We start from the raw sequence: 21,562 nt of genomic DNA on the forward strand, positions 1-21,562 counted from the left end.
GAAGCATAAATGATGAAATTGGAATCCAGGTGGAGACGAAGACAACACACTACAGAACAGTGCAAAAGTCTTGAGACTTGATACATTTTGAGAAAAATATTTTGTTAGAACAATGGGGGAAAAGGTGTGATGACTTGTTGAAAAATGCACAAGCATACATGAAAATTAAGTATATAAAGCAAACATTAAGTGTGTAAGCTTGATAGTCAATATTTGACATCACCTTTAATCTTCAACATAGTTTGAACTCTCTTAGTCAAGCTTTCTTAATTGTTCAGATTTATTCAAGCAGTCTTCCAGGCTTCTTGAACTGCATTCTGACCTGAAACAGTTACACCTGTACATTTTACTGTCCTGCTGTACAGTCCATGTGACAAAATAATATGGGTTTGAGGGTTTGGGATCATTGTCATGCAGAGAGATAGGCATTTCCAATCAGATGATTTCCAGATTCAAATCAGTTCAATTAAATATTATTAATACAGCACCAAATCACAACAACAGTCTCCTCAAGGTGCTTTATATTGTAAGGTAAACCCTACAATAATACCCCCTATGAGCAAGCACTTTGGCGACGGTGGGAAGGAAAAACTCCCATTTAACAGGAAGAAAACCTCCAACAGAACCAGGCTCAGGGAGGGGCGGCCATCTTCCACGACTGGTTCGCGTGAGAGAAGGAAGACAGGACAAAAGACATGCTGTGGAAGAGAGCCAGAGATTAATAACAAGTATGATTCCGTGCAGAGAGGTCTATTAACACATAGTGAGTGAGAAGGGTGACTGAAGAAGAAACACAGAGTGGATCATGGGAATCCCCCAGCACCCCTATGCCTTTGCAGCATAACTAAGAGAGGATTATGGGTCACCTGATGCAGCCCTAACTATATGCTTTAACAAAAAAGAAAGTTTTAAGCCTAATCTTAAAAGTAGAGATAGTGTCTGTCTCCCAAATCCAAGCTAGAAGCTGGTTCCATAGAAGAGGGGCCTGAAAACTGAAGGCTCTGCCTCCCATTCTACTTTTAAATACTCTAGGAACAACAAGTAAGCCTGCAGTGCGAGAGCAAAGTGCTCTAATAGGGTGATGTGGTACTACAAGGCCATTAAGATAAGATGGGGCCTGATTATTTAAGACCTTGTATGTGAGGAGCAAGATTTAGAATTCAATTCTGGATTTAACTGGGAGCCAATGAAGGGAAGCCAATATAGGAGAAATCTGCTCTCTCTTTCTAGTCCCTGTCCGTACTCTTGCTGCAACATTTTTGATGATCCTACATGGTGGGTCATAGCTGACAACACTTTTTTGTATTATTAATTACATCATGTTTGACAAGATCCACAACACCACTGTCTGAAATCTAGTCCCAAACCATGACAGAGCCTCCAACATGTCTTACAGAAGGCTGTAGACACTCACTGTTGCACTTCTCTCCTGACATCATCAATACATACTGATAATGATTTGAACAAACAATTTAACATTTTGATTCATAAATCCATAAAACCCGCTGCTAATTTTAGTCCAGTTATTGTGTAATGTGGCATACCTCAGCCTTTTCTCCCTGTTTCCTTGCTTAAGAATAATTACCTATCAGGTACCCTTTCATTAAGAGCATGTCTGAAGAGGTTTTGGCAAACTGTGGATAGATCACACAAATGCATCTCTCAGGTCCCATGTCACGTCTTTGCATGATTTTATTTTCTATTTCTTAAGGATACTGTTCATCTGCTGTTTTAGGCCTCCGCTTGTCCAGCTTCTTCCATCTTTCAAGGGACAAACTGCAAACTGTGCAGTTTGAAAATGAGTAAAAAGGCACTCAATGCCCAAAGAAAAACTTTGACAGACATTCAGAAAGCCTGGAGAACTACTGGTCAAGACCTCTTTCAAAATGGCAAAAGGTCTGACTCTTTGGAATTAAAACATAAAGAAATAAGGAATGATTCAAGACATTTCCACAGTACTTTACATCCAGGTTCAAAGGCCACACCAGCACCAGAGTTTAAACCAACTGACACCATGAAATGCACTAGCCCTGTGGATAATAAAAAAGGCAAGTGCAAATCACCCTTCACTGCAGTAATTGAAATAAAGTACTGCACTTGAGTTTATATCTCCATCTCTATCTCCTGGTAGAGCCTTAGATGGAGTCAGCCAAGGGGGGAGCCCTGCCTGTTGTTGCATATGGACAGAGTAATCTAGAGTGGACTAAACAAAGCTAAAATGTGCAATTGGCTAGAACAGCCCAGAATCATGGAGACTGGATTTCCAATCTAGTGACGTCACATCCCAAATTAAGACACTTTTGCCTTGTGATGTGCATACTCCTCAAGAAATATACTGGGACTCTCTCATATCATGCTTCATCTATTTTTTAAATGTTCTTCAAAGCCTGCAAATAATTTGAAATTAGACTGGAGCTACAAATAAAGCTGAGGTGTTAAAGATTGTGTCACAGTGAGACCGCATGTGTTGACTAAACTTAAAATAAGAGTACAGTAAAAGCTTTCAGGGTCATGGGCCACTTTTTCTCTGAGACACAACAATCCTGATGCTTCAAGCGCATCCACAGAACATCCCAAACAGCAAATAACTGTCTTCTGGCATGTGCGGTCACGTGGCACTTGGGCAACAGAGAATGCAAAAACATATTGACTCTGTGAACACATAGAGGAGTTGGCAGCTGGTTGCTATTTGCGTTAATGTGTCATTAATACAAGACTGCAACACGTGGTGTATGAAAGCCAATTTACCGCAGTCAGTACTTTAAGATTGTGTAAAATGAAACAACTTATCACCACATACAGCACTTTGATGGATGCACAAAAGGAAGGAAGAGGGGAAGTGAGAGGGGGTGGAGGCGAAGTTACTCAACGCTTCTTTCAAAATTCAAAAACACTGTTCACAGCGAGTGATTATTCCCACATAACCTGCACACCTCTCACCTAAATTACCATCATCCATCTCTCTCTGCAAACACATACACACAGCTCACTTCACTATCCGTTCCCATCACCTGTCCAGAGATGGAGCTGTGAGGAGCCAAGTCGCCTTTGTTTGCCATTTGTTTAAGCGGAGTCCCTAGATATTCATCTTAACTGATCACTTGCAATGTTTGGTAGAGGCTCTACATTGTTCCCCAAGAAGAAGTCCCCCTCTTCGGCACAACGGAAGGTTAATAAAACGCCAGGAGGAGGAGAAGGAGGAGGAGGCGAGGAAGCAACGACAGTCATACTTTTCCCTCTCCACTATCCATCGCGGGCGTGCGCGTCGATTTGAGCGCACACGGGCACGTGTTGGTTGTGCATGCGCTCAAATCGAGTCACATGCAGCGGTGGCGTCTGGCTTTGGGAGAAGGGAGGCAGCTTGAGACGATACCCCACTTGCATTCTGATAGCATTATGAGCTGGGTGGGGTTGTGGACCTGTTAAATATATATACACAAACACACACCCGTGCAGCATCAGGTTAAGAGCGGAATGGGCAGAGTGCAAGTGTGTGTATGCGTGTGTGAGGTAGTGGATATGGTGGTAGGGGTCCTTGTGGAATACATTTTCATAGATAGATTGATAGATAGGTAGATGAAAGACATGTCTTATTGAATACAGACATAAAGGAGGCATACAAACCCATGACGTCCGTCACAACTAATCACTCACATGCACTACTTTAACCACGCGTGAAGAGGCACACACATACACACACTCACGCTCACAGAGGAAACGTTGCACTGCAGACCAGACTGACGTGACTACACTGCCAGCTCACTCTGCCTGCTCTGATGAAAATAAACCCCCAGTCAAAACTGAAGGCGAAAAAAAGAGTTGTTCCTCTGTCAAAATCATTCTAGGATCAACAGACGAGATTTATAAGAGGCTTATGCGACCATCAGTCATAGTGATATGATGTAAACTGCCCATAAGAATGCCCTTGCTTTCCACTTATGCCTTCTTTCAGAGTCCTTGGTGATGAAAATGTCCCCTGATTTGTAGTTTAACTTGAAATACGCAGACGACTACAAAAATATACGCCGGTTATCATAAGCTCGTTTTTTTTCCCTCCCTTGCAGATGCACGCAGCTCAGCGCTCCTCGTCGTTCTGTGCTCAGTCTGGAGCGGCGCGGCTGTAGCAGCAGAATATTTGGCTGTAAACAGAAACAGTGTTGGGGTCTCGATGCGAAACGTGGGTTTTTAGTAGACGGCGAGTGATTCGAGGAGGATTTTTTTTTTATTGCAGAGAGAGAAGCTCGTGTCATCAGTGCAAGCTGGTGAGGGAACACGATTTTCTTAACATTGTGGATGTGTCTTTTCCCCCCGCTGGTGCGCGGGAATCTGTGCCATAGCATCGTTTTTTAATTCATTTTTCCTCTTCATTGCGAGAACTCACTGTCCGTTTTATAGCCGTAACTCTTGTCCATACGATGTCCTAGCTGTTTCAGGTCGTGAGACGGTCTTTTTGATGAATGTCAATATAATCTCTTTGGAAATCATCACGTAGGAGTCAGGGAGAGAGGGAGAGCGAGATGGTGAAAAAATAACAAGGAATTCCAATCAAAAAATGTAAGAGGATTTTTATTTAGCAGCCAGTGAAAAGAGATTAGTGCGACAGCAGTGGAAGTTAAATTGTGCTGCATATAAAATGGGCGGGCTTTTCTTTATATTAGGTCTGCACAGCCTATTCTAAAATTAAATAGTCTGCGCTTGGACATAGTCTGTTTGGTGTGCGCTTTATTTACAGATACGGTCGGTGAACAGCAATAATTTGGAGGGGGATGTCGGTACACAGACCAGATTTGGTAGTTTAGCAGAAGATTTCTCCTTTTTTTCTTTTTTTTTTCTTTGCTGCTGACAGACTGAGAGTTGAACTCACTACGGCACCACCAATGAACAGTGAGAGAGACCTGCGCATATCGTCAGCAGCCGCTTCTCCAGCCTCAAGCTAAAATTCGTCAGATCTGAGATCACAGAGGATTTTTTTCTCATTCAGTCCGGCTAGAAAAGCTATTCGTAAAAGTTTGAGGATATAGGCAGCGGGCAACGAATATACCCCGACTCATCAGCTGTAAGTGATTTCTTCGGTTTTTTTTCTTCTCGCCTTTCTGTCAGGCAAAAGCGCCAGAGAACAGTCGGATTCAGAAAGGGATGGTTTGTTGCTGGACACCGCTATAACCGAAGACGAGTTTTATTGGGGAGAAAGGGGCAGTTTGTCGTCGAAATTAGAAGCGATTTGGGCGATTTTTAAAAAAATGATTTCTATGGAGAACACGAGCTGCTTGATGTTTTGAAGGGAGGCAGCTTGGCTTCATCACCACGGACAGCGCTCCGAATAAAATAGCATCAACGTACATTTGCTTAATTACTCTGCCACGCACGAATCCGATCGTCATGCATGTATTTAGACCATCCATGCAACGATGCCAGTTGCATGCCAAATGTCTGTCCGTGTCAAATATGTATTCATATGTTGTTGGGGACAGGGTGACATTTCCTCTGAATAACTTAGAAAGTGTGCCTATGCGGGATTTTCTCCTCCGTTCCTTAATCTGTAGTATCCTCGTTTATCAAGTCCTTGTCAGCCTCGGGATTTATTTTCATTTCATTTCATTTTAACAGAGCAGTGCATGTTCATCTCACTGTGCATCCCGCTCACTGTGCATCTTGGCACACCACAGCCAAGTATCAGGGGTATTGTCTTCTATCTGGGCTGTGGTTCTTTGGCACCATTTTATGGTCGTTTGTGAAATTTTAGCGCTTTTTTAAAATAACTTAGTAACTGGCCCTCTCGTGGACACACTGAATATGCTTTCAGGAATGGACTGTGATTTGGGGCATTGTGATCTACATGCACAATAACCCTTTCTATCGTCTGTACACTTTATGACCCGACTGCCACAGCTAAATGAATAGAGAAGATGCAAATATTGGTCTTTTAGGGCGATTTGGTTTAATACTGCGGTAACGCAGTTTCAAATTATAGGGTATTAGAGGAGGCTGTGTACAGGTGCTACAAGCTCACGGGGGTGTTATGTGGTCAGTGATGTGTTTCCTTGTTATTTCTGCTTAATTATTATGCGCTACAGATGCAGCCATATCCTATGCATATGGATTAAGCATCAATTATGAGAAATGTGTTTACACCGTATGCCTTTTTGGTAATCAAAACGTTGATCAGTTCTTATCTCTCTCGTGGCTTGGGTGTAGAATGTGGCTCTGTCAACGTGACATGTAATGCAAAATTTGATGTCAAATCTTTGATGTAATGTTGGATGTAATGGCCCAGTACATCAGTGCATGTGGCTTGGCTATTTGGTTTTTGATTCATGTGCTGTCAGTGAATCTGTTAGTGATGTTGAGAGTCAGGACCAAAAAACCTCACATAAAGCATCCTGGTCCATAATCATGTTTGCTGGTGTTTTACCACATCCTATTTGCTGACACTGAAATATTAGGAATAACGGTGTGCCACTGGCTCATATGACTTGATAATGATGTCCATTCTCTCTCTCTCTCTTTCTCTTTCTCTCTCTTTCTCTCTCTTTCTCTCTCTCTTTGTCTTTCGCTCTCTCTCTTTGAACCCCAGCAGTGAAAGGTCTTCATATTGCAACCATGTGTGGACGGGGCCGGACGCTCTTTCTGTATCTGTGGGCTTGCTTGCTTTTTACCAACAGCGTACTGTTTGGGAAAAGGTAAGAATAAACTTGAACTTGTGATTGCACATATCCTGTATTTCTATCGGATTCACTGGACAAATCATTAAAGTCACAAATCTGCATAAGATGCCTCACAGATTCATATCTATGTCTTCACACTGTTAACATGTTTTGGTTTTGAAGGCTTGCACAGTGCTAGAGGGGGAAAAACAATGTTGAGGGTGGTCATTCTTGTAGGCATAGATACAGCCCATACGATCATGCTATTATTGGAACTCTAATTGCACATCACGATTTGAACATCAGATTGCATCAGGCAAAAAATAAAAAATAATTGTGGGCACTTTTATGAAAAAGCAGAAGTACCTTTTAAAGCTGGTGTCTTTGCTTACAAAATGGTCAACAGGCTTGTACTGTAAATATGTCAGTGAATCAGCTAAACATGGAGGTAACTAGTTCTGTTCACCTGAAATGCTGATAGTCTGTCTTACTACCTATTGCTTGGTGTATTGGGCTCCTCTCTATCAAAGCATATTCACTGTGGTTGTAACTGGGGCATCCTCACAGGACACCTCCATGCTTTTAATTGCATAGTGGTAATATTAAGTGGCGCATAGTGGGGGGAAGATGAAAGCCAAAATAGCCTCTATCAGCTTTATCACAGTGTTACACTTTTTTTGGTTCACTAGCCATGCAGGACACATTTACATTCCTAGATTTCAGTCCTGGGTTGTGTACAGTAGATGGTGTGTGTTGCACAGAGACATTTGGCAAGGGTTATTGCACATGTGTTTTTTGACGGTGGCTTCAGGGACAGCGGGGGTTGAGTTACACACACTTCTTCTCAGTGTCAACACTGAAGTGTTGGACGTCAGCTAAACCTGAAGCAAACCAGCAAGGACAGAGAGGGAGAGGAAAGTTGAAAAGACATGACACAATTTAAAAAAAAATACTGCCATGCATTAATTCCCATACGATTCAACAGCGAGAAAACATAAAAGCATACGGTTAAAGATTCAAGAACACAAATCAGACCGTTCCAAAAGGACAAGTGATTTATTAAATAAGACCATTGGAACTTTAACCCCTTTTTAAATCACGTGTACAATATTGGAGAAACTAAAGGGATTGGATCTGCCTCACAGCTGAATAATCCAGGAAGGCAGTTAACTTCACTGGAGATGACTTGATGGTCCAGAATGCTTTTTCTGTGTCACAAAAACACACATGGAGCATGAAGGTTGTGTCTCAGATAACACGCCTTGAGAACATGCAGAAGACATATAAAATGTTTCCCATTTTAAATATTTGATGAATTGCAGCATCTCTGTATTTTTAACTCATTGTTTCCAATTAAACACAACAGCAGCTTTAGCTTGCAAAGCACTGACTTGCAAATAGAGGGTCTGATTCATGGGGTTTGATATGTTGTACATTAGAGAAAATCTAAAAGTACTCATTACCTTACTGAGGAACTGTCAACGCAAACTGCTAAGCAATTATCACCCAAAGATTTACTGTATAATCCAGTCCCCTTTTTGAAGTCAAATATAAAATCACGAACACAAACACACAGAGACGCGCACACACACACACACACACACACACACACACACACACACACACACACACACACACACACACACACACCTTGGGGGATTTCAACAAGACACGGTAATCAGGAAGACCTAGAACTCTGCTACAGCATGTTGCCAACGAAAGAAATTGCCTTATAATTAGATATCCGGCTGACAAGATAGACAGATATAGAGAGAGCGAAGGAGGGAGAAAGAGAGAGACAGATACAGGTTAACAGAGAAAGAGAGACACTGGCAGAGAGTGTGTGAGCAGCATTGTTGCTGTTCAGATGACCTGTAGATGGGGATGGTGTACAATGTTTCAGTAGGAAGTAGCCCCTGGCTGATAAACATGTGTATTCTTCCACATCACCTTTTTTCTGTATTCTTTTCTTGTCCTTGACATACAACCTAACCTCTACACTCAACTATTTCCCACATATAGCTTAAAAAATATCTGCCCCTAATGAAGATCACAGTTTGTCAAGTTAAGATAAAATAAATATCATTCAAGAAATGTGAAAAATGATTTAATAGATAGATTGACAGTGAATTTTTCCAATTAGTTTTACCGATTATGAATATTTTCATTGCATCCTGTTAAATACCTGTTGACCGTAAAGGAGTGTGGCTTGTATTCTATATTGGTGGAGATTATAAGAGGAAGGCTATATTTTGGGGTGTCTTACTCTAGTTTGGCAAATCTGAAAAATACCAGATAAATACTGTAAAAATGGGAAATACACAAAACTAAGGCAAAGTAGACTGTGATTTATTTTAGTCTTAGCTGATGTGCCATGTATGCGGTTTGTGCTGTCTGTTTTTATACATAATTGGCTCCTCAGACCAGAACAAAAAAGAAAAAAATTATTATTATTTTGAATTACAGCACTTCAAAGCAGTTACCGACTGTGTTTATGGGCGAAGAAATTGCTCATCAGTCTCTAAAGTTTGAATGCTTTTTTTAAATGTATTTATTAATTTTCAGAGAAAAGTGGACACTTGTGAATTAAGGGAAACTGGAGGCAGAGTTAGATTAAGCATCTCTTAAAAACCCATGCGGATGTGGATGGTGCATCCTTATTTACAAAGAAGTGTTTAGCACGTTAATGTTGAAATCTGTAGGCTCTGCCTCAGACCTATAGCTTTTTTTGAGAACTATGTATCTATGTGGTTGTGGCAGTCGAAACTGTATCTTCACTTTTCCAAGGCTTTTGAGTCACTATTCCCTTGTTTTTTGTCTTTTTAGACTATACATTGAAGCTTTAACTCCCATTCTTAATAGGCGTCACTCTCCCACCCCTCCTACTTTTCCCTCCAACCTTTTGCAGGTCCCCGCTAACTAATCTCGATGACCTCTCTCTCTCCTTGGAGCTTTTCAGCTAGCAGAGCTTGTTTCCAAACACTTGCTGTTTATTTTGCATGCAATCAAACCAAATCCTTTTGGCACAGCAAAGGAGGCGAAGATGATAGCAGAATAAAATATGCTGTTGAAGATAATCATTGTGCTCTCATATATGGAAGCTTGTGGGTGCAGATGGTACATGCATGCATTCCTTCATAGACACACGTGCTCTTTCACTGCAGTCCTTGTGCTACACATTGTAATTAGGGGCTGTATCCCAGATTATGAGTGCGTTGAAATATTTATGTGTGGAGATGCAAACCCTCCTCTAACAATTACTGATTGTGAGTGTTTTCAGCATTGCTCTAAGCATTTTGTTTCATGTTGTTCAAAGAGCACATTCAGCAAGGCCTTTGTGATCCAAAAGACCATATTAAGGCATCAATAATGTATTATGGTTTCTCTATGTCTACTCTGTATTTCACTCTCTATTTTCTCTGCTGAGTGTACCTAAAAGCTGTGTGTGCACATACACATACGGTACATGCTATGCAGCCCACACGCCCCACTAATAATAAACAAATAAATCCAGTGTCAAATTGGTCTCACTATCAAGTCAACACATACTGACGTTTGGGATGGACCCCCCTTGGCGTAGCATTTTAACACACTGGATACCCCTTGAGCCATTTGTCATTGTGCATGGTGGCCTGTAAAACTATAGCCAAATGCACTCTGCTGTGCCATCACTGTTATGGGATGAGACAATGGCAGAGAGGTGGCTAACATGTAAAGTTGTTCTACTCCTAAACCTAACCATATAGTAACTGAGACTAATAAGTCAAAACTAATGTTTATTTGAAATCAGTTCAATTCAATTTGATTTCTACAGGGCCAAATCAAACAACAGTTGCCTCAAGGTGCTTTATATTGTAAGATATAAACCCTACAATAATACAAAAAAACAGAAAACGACAACTGTCATATAAGCCCCTATGAGCAAGCACTTTGGCGGATGTGGGAAGGAAAACTCCCTTTTAACAGGAAGAAACCTTTAGCAGAACCAGGCTCAGAGGGAGCCATCTGCCCCGACCGGTTAGGGGTGAGCAAATGAAGACAAGAGAGAGACATGCTGTGAAAGGATCCAGAGATTAATAATAATTAATAATTAAATGCAGAAAATCACTCAGTGCATCATTGGAATCCCCCAGCAGCCTAAACCTATTGCAGTGTAACCAAGGGAGGTTTCAGGGTCATGTGAGCCAAAATAAAGTTTTAAGTCTAATCTTAAAACTGAAGGCTCTGCCTCCCATTCTACTTTTCAAAACAAAAGCCAAAGAAACTGGAACTCCTGCTATCACACTGAATATTAGCGCTCTTCAATGCTATCCACTAGCCCAAGTTCAATTTATCCAGTCATTTTTTTCAGTTGCTATACTTTGTCATCTGGCAAAAATGTAATCTGTGCTTTGGAATGTAATGCTATAGTGTGTGAACATGTTACGCCAAGTGGTTCTGACCAAGCGTCAGTGATGACTTGGAAGTGAGAATGTGCTAATAGTAGAGAAAAACTTGGCCTCATGGGATACGTTCGTTTCCAGTCCACCTCTGAACAATCACTTGCTTATTTATTTCATATCAATATGATCTGAAACCTTATGCTCGTGCTCACACACTGAATTCTAATTTAGCAGCTAAATTTGTCAGTGTCATATAGGATTTGGCTGAGTTTTCTTTGTGTTATCACAATGTGATTCACGCTGCATTTACGCTACCCATGTGCATTAACTACAAAGCTGAAACCGTCCTTCTTCCCCCTTTGATTTATAATACAGTTTGTTCTTACACAGTTGATAGTTCTGACTGTGGTTTTAGATTCTAGCTGTGACTTTAAATCTTATTCTTTGCGTTCCCAGCTCTGGGCAGAACGGCATGACAGATCAACAGAAAGATAACACTACAGTCTTCACAAAGATCTTAGACAGCCTTCTGGATGGCTATGACAATCGCCTCAGGCCAGGACTAGGAGGTCAGTAAACCCAAGTCATTGCATATATTTTGTCCCACATAATGGCTGCTGTTTGTCTTTTTTTTTTTTTTTACTTGCAATAGAATAATCTCCAAGGGTTTAAATGTTACAGAGGGGAGCTTGCAGTAAGTGTCAGACTTTAAAAGGTAAAACAATCTGAGACCTGGCCCTTCTATCCTGCTTTTGTGTGTGTTTGTTCCTTCTATTGTCAACTATCCATTGACAAAAGACGGAAGCAAAATGGCAGGAATTCAAGGACAAATCCAGGAAATGAAAAGGTGCAAACTAGATAAAGAAAGAAAAACAGAGAGTAAAAGGGAAAGGAGGGAGTGATGATGTGAGAATTAGTGTGTGAAGGACACTGAGGATTGCACAGTATGATGCAGCAGGCATCAAACAGACAGGCGAATAAAACAACGCCTGCTAGAAGTTCAGCAGCCAAGGGGAAGAAATTATGGATTATGATGGGTATCATTCATAAATTGTTCTGCCACAAACCTTTCACACACACACACACACACACACACACACACACACACACACACACACACACACACACACACACACACACACACACACACACGCTCTCTGCAGCCCATTCCAAATGAATCCTCAGTGGTCCCATTTTGGCTATCAGCATTATGGGACTAGAATGGCACATTTCCAACAATGCAGCAATGCACAAATTTATTAAGAGATTAAAGCCCTGTCCAGTTTCAATAACAACAGAAATGGTTATTGACATCCAAAGTGGACATTTTTTTAAATGTTTTGTTTTTTTGTTTGTTTCTTGTGTGCATGTCTAAGTGCTAAAAATATTTCCGAATAGATTTAGTGCTTCAGAGGCTATAGCCAGGTGGTCCTGTGTTAACAGGTAGTTAGAAGCTAATGAATGCCACTGATAGTCACTCACTCAGCAATTTCCTGCTTCAACAGAGCGTGTAACTGAAGTCAAGACTGACATTTTCGTGACTAGTATTGGGCCAGTTTCGGACCATGACATGGTAAGACTCTTTTCGCCTCTATAAATGTCATTAGTTTTCTGGTATTCCTCCCCTCCATCTTTAGCCCTGCCTTATAGCCTTTCTGGACACAGTGTTCATTAAGCTGTGAAATATCTATTGATTTGTAGATTCATTCTATTAACTTATGATGTGTTAATAAAACTGTCACCTGCAAACTAAATTTTCCGGTTCATGGTTTGTAAGCTCATGCTACAAAAATGCTGTGGTACCAGTGTATACTACAAAAAAAAAGCCTCAAATATCCTTCTTGTACAAGTTGGAAGGATAGACAATAAAATTACTTGCATTATTTTGGAACATTCACATGAACTAAAGTATAATTAAGAACAAATCAATACAATAACAAGCAAAATTGTGATTATGAGTGATTGATTATGACAAGCTTAAAGTTTAATCTGATTTAAAAACAAGTCATACTTTATTGTGTTTTTCTGCAGTTTGAAAGGTCAAGCTATTTGAACCCATCTGAAATTACAAGAAGCTACAAAATGCAAAGAAATATTAATAAACGTTTTTATTTTTTTTGTCTTATTTAACATTCAACCTGAAAACACACACACACACACACACACACACACACACACACACAAAATGTAAGTTGTTCCAACACAAGTGATCTTTACCCTGTTCACCAGAAACCAATTAATCTCATTTAAACGACTCACTACCCAGCCTTGATAAAAAAAAAAAAAAACACTCCTGTTATAAGCACGTGAAGTGTGTCTGCTCTGTTTGATATAATCTCAGTTAATTGCACTGGTTGACATACAGGCCACAACTATTTTGCTTCTGTTAAAGCCAGAAGGAAGAGCTGAGGAACATTTTCTCCATCTCTAGCCTTTCCCTATCCTGCTTTATTGCCTTGAAGCTCTGTTTCACTTCATACTAATTATCTTACGAGAACTGAGAGGCAAAGAGGCGGGGGAGAATAAAAAAAAAACCCCACGCTGTTCTGTAATTTTTACTGGCTCCCTTTACTCTGCCGGGCGGTCATGTGGAACCATTAAAATCTGCTCTCAGCTAGTCATTAGCTGGCTTGAAAATGAAATGTCCTCCTAATTTTGTGTCCAGTGCTTCCTTTTTGTGTCCGGTGTAATTTAGATTACTGAGCAAAGAAGTCCCCCCAAAGATAAATGCTAACAATGATCATTTTTGGCACTTACCTGACAATGCAAAACCAAATGGCCAGATAATTAATGATTCTGTATTTGCATAGGGCACATTAAACTGACCAGACAATAATTATGTAAATAACATAAAAGAAGAAAATGGAAAGGCAAAGCCACATATTACTGTTTGAAACACAGCAAAGTTACTGTACAAAGGAGGCATTCTTTAAAAAAAAGAATACACTTACCAGCCAGGAAACCTTCTTCTTCTATCCACTAGATTCTTTATGTTCGGCAAAACCGTTAATGTAAAAAGACAGTTACCAGCAGGGAAACTAGGCCAACCATAAGAAAGTCAAAGTGACATGAGGCAAAAAGAAGAAAAAAAAGAGAGAAGAAAAGTGAGAACATGGCAACAGGGGAAAAATGAGGTTAGATTACTCAGCATCTTCCTCAAGCCAGCTGAAGGTAAAAGTACAAAGAAAACTGCTACAAGGTGGTGGAGCACGACTTTTTGTTGACTTGTGTTTTTTTTGTCTGTGCCACACCTGCTTCTTGTAGGAGTACACAATTGATGTGTTCTTCAGACAAAGCTGGAAGGATGAAAGATTAAAGTTCAAAGGCCCCATGGCTGTGCTACGTCTCAACAACCTGATGGCCAGCAAGATCTGGACCCCCGATACTTTCTTCCACAATGGCAAAAAGTCAGTGGCGCACAACATGACCATGCCAAACAAGCTTCTGCGAATCACAGAGGAAGGCACACTACTTTATACCATGAGGTAGGCCAATGTATTCTACTGCACTGGTGCAATAAAGATTTTAAAAGGAACTATATAATGTTTTGAGATTGACTGAAAAGTGACTGGTATTATTTCATTACATGCATCATTTGATGAGGAATCTGGGCTAAAGGAACAGTAGATCTTAATGGTCTTAGCTGAAAAAGAAGAATTCAGTTATGGAAGACTGATGTGGAGAAATTGTGAGGAATGATGTGAAATTACTTAGCCTAGAGTTTCGCTTCAAGTTCTGAACTCCCTGTTCTAGTTGTGTCAGTCCTTCCCAAGACCATGTATTTAAAAATCAAAAAAAAAAGTCTGACATAGTTTGATGAGGACAGTAAAAGTTCATGTCAGTCCCTACAGCTGCAAGCCACACAGATGTATCCCCTAGTACTAATAACTGGACCTCAAAGTAACTATGTGTATCTTTTTTGAAGGTCTAAAAGAGATAAATTTGTTCCCAAGCAGTAAAAAAAGGTACTGGAGAGCTCTCACTAAAGGCACAGTGCTCTGCTTTTTTTTTTTTTCCACATTCTGAAGACGTGTGTTATAAGCACCTTGTAATTCATGAGTAAGACTAGGAAAGCGTTTCCAAGTGTATGAATAAATGATAATAAAAATGCACAGTGTAAAATAATGAATGCCCCCTTATTTAGCATTTTTTTTAGAAGGTCCATTTCTGTACTTTTTACATTACGGTATAAAATTGTCACCAGAGGTTTAAGACTGAGCTCTATAAAATGCAAACCACAAATAATTACCCCCTGTCAAGGACACACATCAAATGGTACTGCCCCAGTGACAAGGCACCATAAACCAGTAACAAGGTTTTGTATTTTCTGTGTCCAGCTAGAAAACGTTTATAGCACACGACTCAGACACAACAGCCCGTTATTTATTAAATTTTTTGTTTCTCAAGACACATTTGGTGTATTAATAAGTAAAAATTTATATTCGATTGATTCATAATAAATTTTAAATGCCATGGTCATAATAATGAAAGATAATGTCATCCAAGGTTGTCTTTATTCATGTATTTTTAATGGATTTGGTGGTCATCATTGGATTTTGTCAGCTAAACTTGCAAATGCTATAGGTCAGGTCTTGGTGTTTGGCATTAGAATGTGTTAAAAGGTATGAAATACTGGGGAAAAAAGCTTCATGTTACAAGTCACTATGTTCTGGAAAGGGCTGTCGACAGTGTTATCTGAGTTGATGTTTTATGTGCACTGCATCTACCCCATTTAATATAAGGAATATACTTTTTTTTGGCTCCTTCACACAAATATGATTTACCATACAACTATATTTATATTTTTAAGTTCTGTCACATTGATGAAGTGTTTCAATGCTTGCATTTTAATGTCTGTATTACGCTAAGGCACCATAAATTTCCAGCACAGATGTTAATGTCATTGTAACTGCAATAGCATTCGTCAGGAAAATACATTTGTATTTATTTATTTATTTTTTAACCATATTATGATTTATTGCTTTGAAGATACCGCATGAACCATCGAGTTGATAAGGTGTGACACCTCGGTATCCTTCCACAGAGTTGGTTAAAAAAAACATTTATGACAGTGCAAACCTCGATGCACAAAACAGACTGATGCTAATGTGAGATGTCTAAAGCAAGGATCATAAAGCATTTGTTTCAACATGTTTACTAGCAGGGGGAGGGGTGATAGGCGGAGCTCATATTGCTGTCACAGATGAGTGAGATGAGGGATAGATGGGAGATTAGTGTGTCACGGGTGGCCTGACATGCTGTTTTTCACCAGGCTGTCAGGAAATAGAAACTCACAGCTCAGGGAACTGGAGCACTTCTGTTGGTTTGGGGAAAAGTAGTAGAGCTTCGTTCAACAGGCGCTGGTCCCAACAGACTGGAAAGAAGAATAATATACCACATGTTTCTTGTGCCTAACTGTAATGAATTGTCATTCTGCCTTAATTCTACTGTCATCACACTTTCATTATTTTTCTGCCCGCTTTGCCACATGCTCTGTTTTCCTCTATACTCTGTTTTTTTCTAATTCACTGCCCATGTCTTTGTGAACATTTTCTAGGCTTACAGTAAGAGCAGAATGTCCTATGCATCTAGAGGACTTCCCTATGGATGCTCATGCTTGTCCATTGAAGTTTGGCAGCTGTAAGTAGCCTCTGTTGTCACTTATAATCTTATGCAAGTTAGGTTTCAAAAAGCTTGCAACACTGTGTAATCCTGTGGAAATTAAAACAAAATGCAATGATTTGCAAATCCATTAAAGCCCTATTTCCTTCAGATTAAAAAACTAGAAAACATTAAATGTTTGAACTGAGACCGTATGCTATTTGATGGAAAAATATTAGTTCACTTTAAAGTTTGATGGAAGCAACATGTGTTATAAACGTTGGGATAGGTCAGAAATAAATGTTACTAAAAAGAAATAACTGAAAGAACATTTTGAAATTATTTGGGTTAACTGAGAACAGATCAGTAACAGTGACTGGGTATGTAAAAAAAAAAAGCATGTTGTAGAGGCAGAAGTTCTCAGAACTAAAGACAGGCAGAGATTGACCGTCTCCAAAAAAAACTGTCTACAAATTGTGGAACAATTTCATGGATACTCCAGCATCTACAGTACACAATATCACACGATTTATAAAATCTGGAGAAATCTCTGTGCGCAAGGGGCAAGTCCAAAAATAAATCTAGGATGCCTGCGATCTTTGGGTCAGGAACATTTATAGAAATTGCTGTCTATTAATACAAATAAAGGCCTTATATATTTCACCAAGACCATGCTAAACGGCATAGTACATACAGGCATAGAATTCTGACCATTGATAGGTAAAGTGAATAACAATCATTATCTCCTGGTTATATTACCTGTCAGTGAGTGTGATGTGTTAGTGAGCAAGTGAACATTTTGTCCTCAAAGTTGACATGTTAGGAGCAGGAAAAATGGGCAAGTATAAGAATTTGGGTGAGTTTGACAAGGGCCACATTTTGATGCCTAAACAAATCAGTCAGAGGATCTTCCAAACTGCAGCTGTTTTTGGGTGTTCGGGGTCTCCAATTGTCAGTATCTATCAAAAGTGGTCTAACGAAGGAACAGTGGTTAACCACAGACAGGGTAATGAATGGCCAAGGCTCATTGATGTTTAGGGGGAGCGAAATCTAGCACGTGTGGACCGATTCAACAGACAAGGTACTGTAGCTCAAAATGCAGAAACAGTTAATGCTGGTTGTAATAGAAGGGTGTCAGAAAACACCGTGCATCACAGTTTGTTACATATGGGGCTTCAAAGCTGCAGACTAGTACATAATATCACAAGATTTATAAAATCTGAAGAGATCCCTGTCCACCACTGAAAGCACCAGCAATGAAGAAGAACAGAGGAAAAGGGTAGCTGGTTTCATGAATCATGGTTTCTTTTACATCATGTGGATGTGTGGACTTGGTGCATGTGTGTTGCTTACCTGGGGAACACCTGGCACCAGGATGGACTATGGAATGCTTTGGGCAACGTTTTGCCTGGAAACCTTAGGTCCATGTGGATATTACTTTGACAAGCAGCTACCTAAGAATTGCTGCAGACCATCTAGGTCCTTTCATGGAAAGGTCATTCCCTGATCACTGTGGCTTCTTCCAGGAGGATTTTTTACCCTAACACAAAGCAAGCATGTTTCAGGAATAGTTTGATGAGCACAACAATTGGTTTGAGGTGTTCACGTGACCTCCAAATTCCCCAGATCTCAATCCAATCAAGCATCTGTGAGATGTGCTGAACAAACAAGTCCGATCCACGGAGCCCTCACCTCGCTACTGCTAACATCTTGGAGACCAAATGTTACTTGGTCTCCTCGGGTCTTAGATGCTTATGGACTATTTTTAAAAGATGATTGGATGCTACACAGTGGTAAATATAGTAAACATGTCCCTGTACCAACTTTTTCGAGATAAATTGTTGTCATGAAATTCAAAATTACCTTTTTTTTCCTTAAAATCGTACATATGATGATGACATTGTATTGTGAATAATGATTTTCAAATTATTTGATTTTGCAAATCACTGCATTTTGTTATTATTAACATTTTTTACAGCCTCCCAAATATTTTTGAAATTGAGTTTGTTGCTTATCCTGCTAGACACGCGAAGTGTAGACCTGTGTTTATTGGAGTACTCTAGATAGTATTGATAGTACTTTGCCAACTGTTCACTGGTGACAGCTACCTGTACCCTATATTACATTTGAAAAAACAAAACAAGAAGAAAAGAGACACAAATAAAGAATATCAAGAAAAAAATATGAATGTGGCAAAACTAAGCCAATAGAGAAGTGAATGTAACACCGTCTCTGTGCCACTTTTCAGACAGCTGCACAGCGTGACTGAGAGGACCAAGCCTTAACTGCTTTTAAATTGAACTCACTCCCTAAATATTTTAGTGATGAGCTCTCTTCCTTATGCTGCAGTCTGCAGTTGAGCCATCCTTTTCTCTGCAGTGGTGGAGCCACACTGCAGCTTTGACAGGTTGGGTGGCCGGAGGGAAGAATAGACTGACTTGTCTGGTTTAAGGTCATGTTGTCCTGATGGGAGGTTGTTTGCTTGTTTTCTTAAAAATTAAGAGATGACATGATGTGTCATGACATAATGTGACACAACATCAACTCACATTATAACACATGTGAGAAGATATAAAATATATATAGGCCATAGACAAAAAAATAATAATATAATAAAGATAATTGGAAAAAATGTTTTCTAAGGTCTGTGGAAACTCACTGGATAAAAAAGGGGCATAATGTGCTTGGATAGCAAATAAGCCATGATAGACAGCACTGAGGTGGTAAAATGGGAGAATAGCAGACAAGAAGACAGGATGGTACAAAATGAGATGAGGTAGGACATGAAGAATTAAGAGCAAGACATCACTTCAGATTTATCTTTTTTTCCACCTGGTATCCCTGGCAGCTCCAAAAATATAATGTTCAAGGCAGCTAGGGACGGCAAGACACCAGGAGCACAATAATTCATAACTTCTTACTCTTTTGTTTCTTGTCAGATGCCTACACTAGAGCTGAGGTGGTGTATGTGTGGACTAGAGGGGCTGCCCAGTCTGTAGTGGTGGCAGAGGATGGATCCAGATTAAACCAATATGATCTGATGGGGCAGCATGTGGATTCTGGTGTGGTCCAGTCCAGCACAGGTAGGTGTCATTGTGGTTGTAGGTCTGCTCTTCATTAACTGGTTTGTTGTAAATTAAATGAATGTCTTTTAAGGGATTTTTTCTTCAGTTACTAGACATTTTAATATTCACATGGCATTTATTTGCTGGGAAAGATCAATACATAAAGAGCCATGTAGACCCTTTTGTTATCCTCTTGAGGTCTTCTTGTTAATTATTTCTAAATGCTCAAAGGATGGTGTAGACAGTCTGAATTTACAAATTTTGAGAACTCCATCAATGCATTGGCATCTGTAGTGGCATCACTTTGAGCCTCACAAATGACAGACTATGTCCCACATACTTATTTCCCTACTGGCCACCACATCTTTTTTCCATCCACCTCATTTTGGTTGATTGATACTGGCAAAAATTAGTCGCAGCATAAAATGGGTGACCTGTTTGCAGTGATGTTAGCTGCTGGAAATAAAAAGTAATGCTTAATCCCAGGCCTCCATCCTTTGTTTGTTTTACTGGAAGCAGGCCCCCAATTGACTTAATACCATCTTATTATTATTATTTTGTTTTGTTTTAGTTATTTGGGTCTCTGGAAAACCTCAAAATCAATGCATTCGTATGCCCACTTTAAGTCCCACAAGACAAACCATGCCAATAAATCTCAAGCACAAAAACAGAAAAAAAAACTGAACAGAAGCAGAAGGGCAAAATACAGCAAAGCATTTATGGTACATAGACAGACTCTATGAGCTATTTCAATCTTGTACTTGTTTTGCTGGTACAAATTTGTTGATGAGTTTGTTCATTTGGAGCATTTTCCAATTGGTGGTTTATTTTCACAGAAAAAAAAAACAAAGAAAAATCCATCACTTAACCTTGTGATAACTTATTGTTCACCTGTATCTGAAGAGGGAACAAGAAAGGGAAGGGGGCGTTGTGTTCTAGTCACTGCCATGTACTTTAACATGAGACAACAACAGTGTTAATATGTTTTCATGACAATGTCAAATATCTGAGCTAGATAAAACTATTCTAGGAAAATTTACTTGAAAGAAACATGAAAATACTATCTTGCTCTGTACTATAATATAAGATGTTTATGAAGTCCGACGACTGAGCAGAAAAAGAGATTTTATAGTCATCATTTACAGTATCATGTTGCAGGTGTGAAAGTCTGATCATGTTCACACCACGAGCAAATAGTTTATTTTGTTACCAAACCTAGACCACATCATTTTAAGCACCTCGATGTGGTTCTTTTGGGCTACACCCAAGCACATTAACTTTGCTCCCACCTGCCCAAATGAGTTGTAGCAAGGAAGAAAATGAACCTGATTTAGGCAGAGTTAAAAACCAGAGATGTGAAAACACCCAGTGTTCATGGGGCATTCACATTAGTAACTGGAATTGAGAATAATAAATAAAGTCCAAAGTCCATGCTCTAATTTTAATAGCTTTATCAATAAGTTTGAATAGTTTTGTCAATACAGAATAAACTGTATTAGAGATACGGTCCTTTTTAGTGTCTGATGACTAGTAGTGATAGCGACTATATAATCTCTGTAAAATCAGGTTTATTCCAGTCAGGACCACTTTTCTCAAAACAAGACAATCCTCTCCATCCGCCATTATTTATGCCATGGCTCTTTTCTTGAATACAAAGCAAAAAGGTAGAGAGCACTATTCCCCACCATTCCCCTTCCATCTTCATGTACAGTGGTGTGAAACAGTGTTTGCCCCCTTCCTGATTTCCTATTTTTTTATGTTTGTCACACTTGATTGTTTCAGATCATCAAATAAATTTAAATATTAGACAAAGATAACACAAGTATACAAAAATACAGTTTCTAAATGAAGGTGTTTATTATTAAGGGGG

At 39.6% G+C, this 21,562-nt stretch overlaps 1 protein-coding gene across 4 annotated transcripts in view; it reads left to right on the plus strand.

Annotated features, from left to right (window-relative positions):
• Nucleotides 1-3,947: 3,947 nt before the first annotated feature.
• gabra1 (gamma-aminobutyric acid type A receptor subunit alpha1) overlaps nt 3,948-21,562 on the plus strand; it is a 34,819-nt gene continuing 17,204 nt past the window's right edge. Inside the window, exons 1-8 of one of the 4 annotated variants that reach the window (XM_013909514.1) lie at nt 3,948-4,262; nt 4,847-5,056; nt 6,575-6,680; nt 11,483-11,595; nt 12,532-12,599; nt 14,291-14,511; nt 16,584-16,666; nt 19,567-19,710. In XM_013909514.1, coding sequence (XP_013764968.1) covers nt 6,601-6,680; nt 11,483-11,595; nt 12,532-12,599; nt 14,291-14,511; nt 16,584-16,666; nt 19,567-19,710 — 709 coding nt within the window. In that variant the 5' untranslated portion in view covers nt 3,948-4,262; nt 4,847-5,056; nt 6,575-6,600. The other 3 variants (XM_013909515.1, XM_005727757.2, XM_013909516.1) reach the window with 3 other exon arrangements.

Source organism: Pundamilia nyererei, unplaced genomic scaffold, assembly GCF_000239375.1.
Source record: "Pundamilia nyererei isolate P.nyererei 1_Seehausen unplaced genomic scaffold, PunNye1.0 scaffold00026, whole genome shotgun sequence".
NCBI lineage: Eukaryota > Metazoa > Chordata > Actinopteri > Cichliformes > Cichlidae > Pundamilia > Pundamilia nyererei.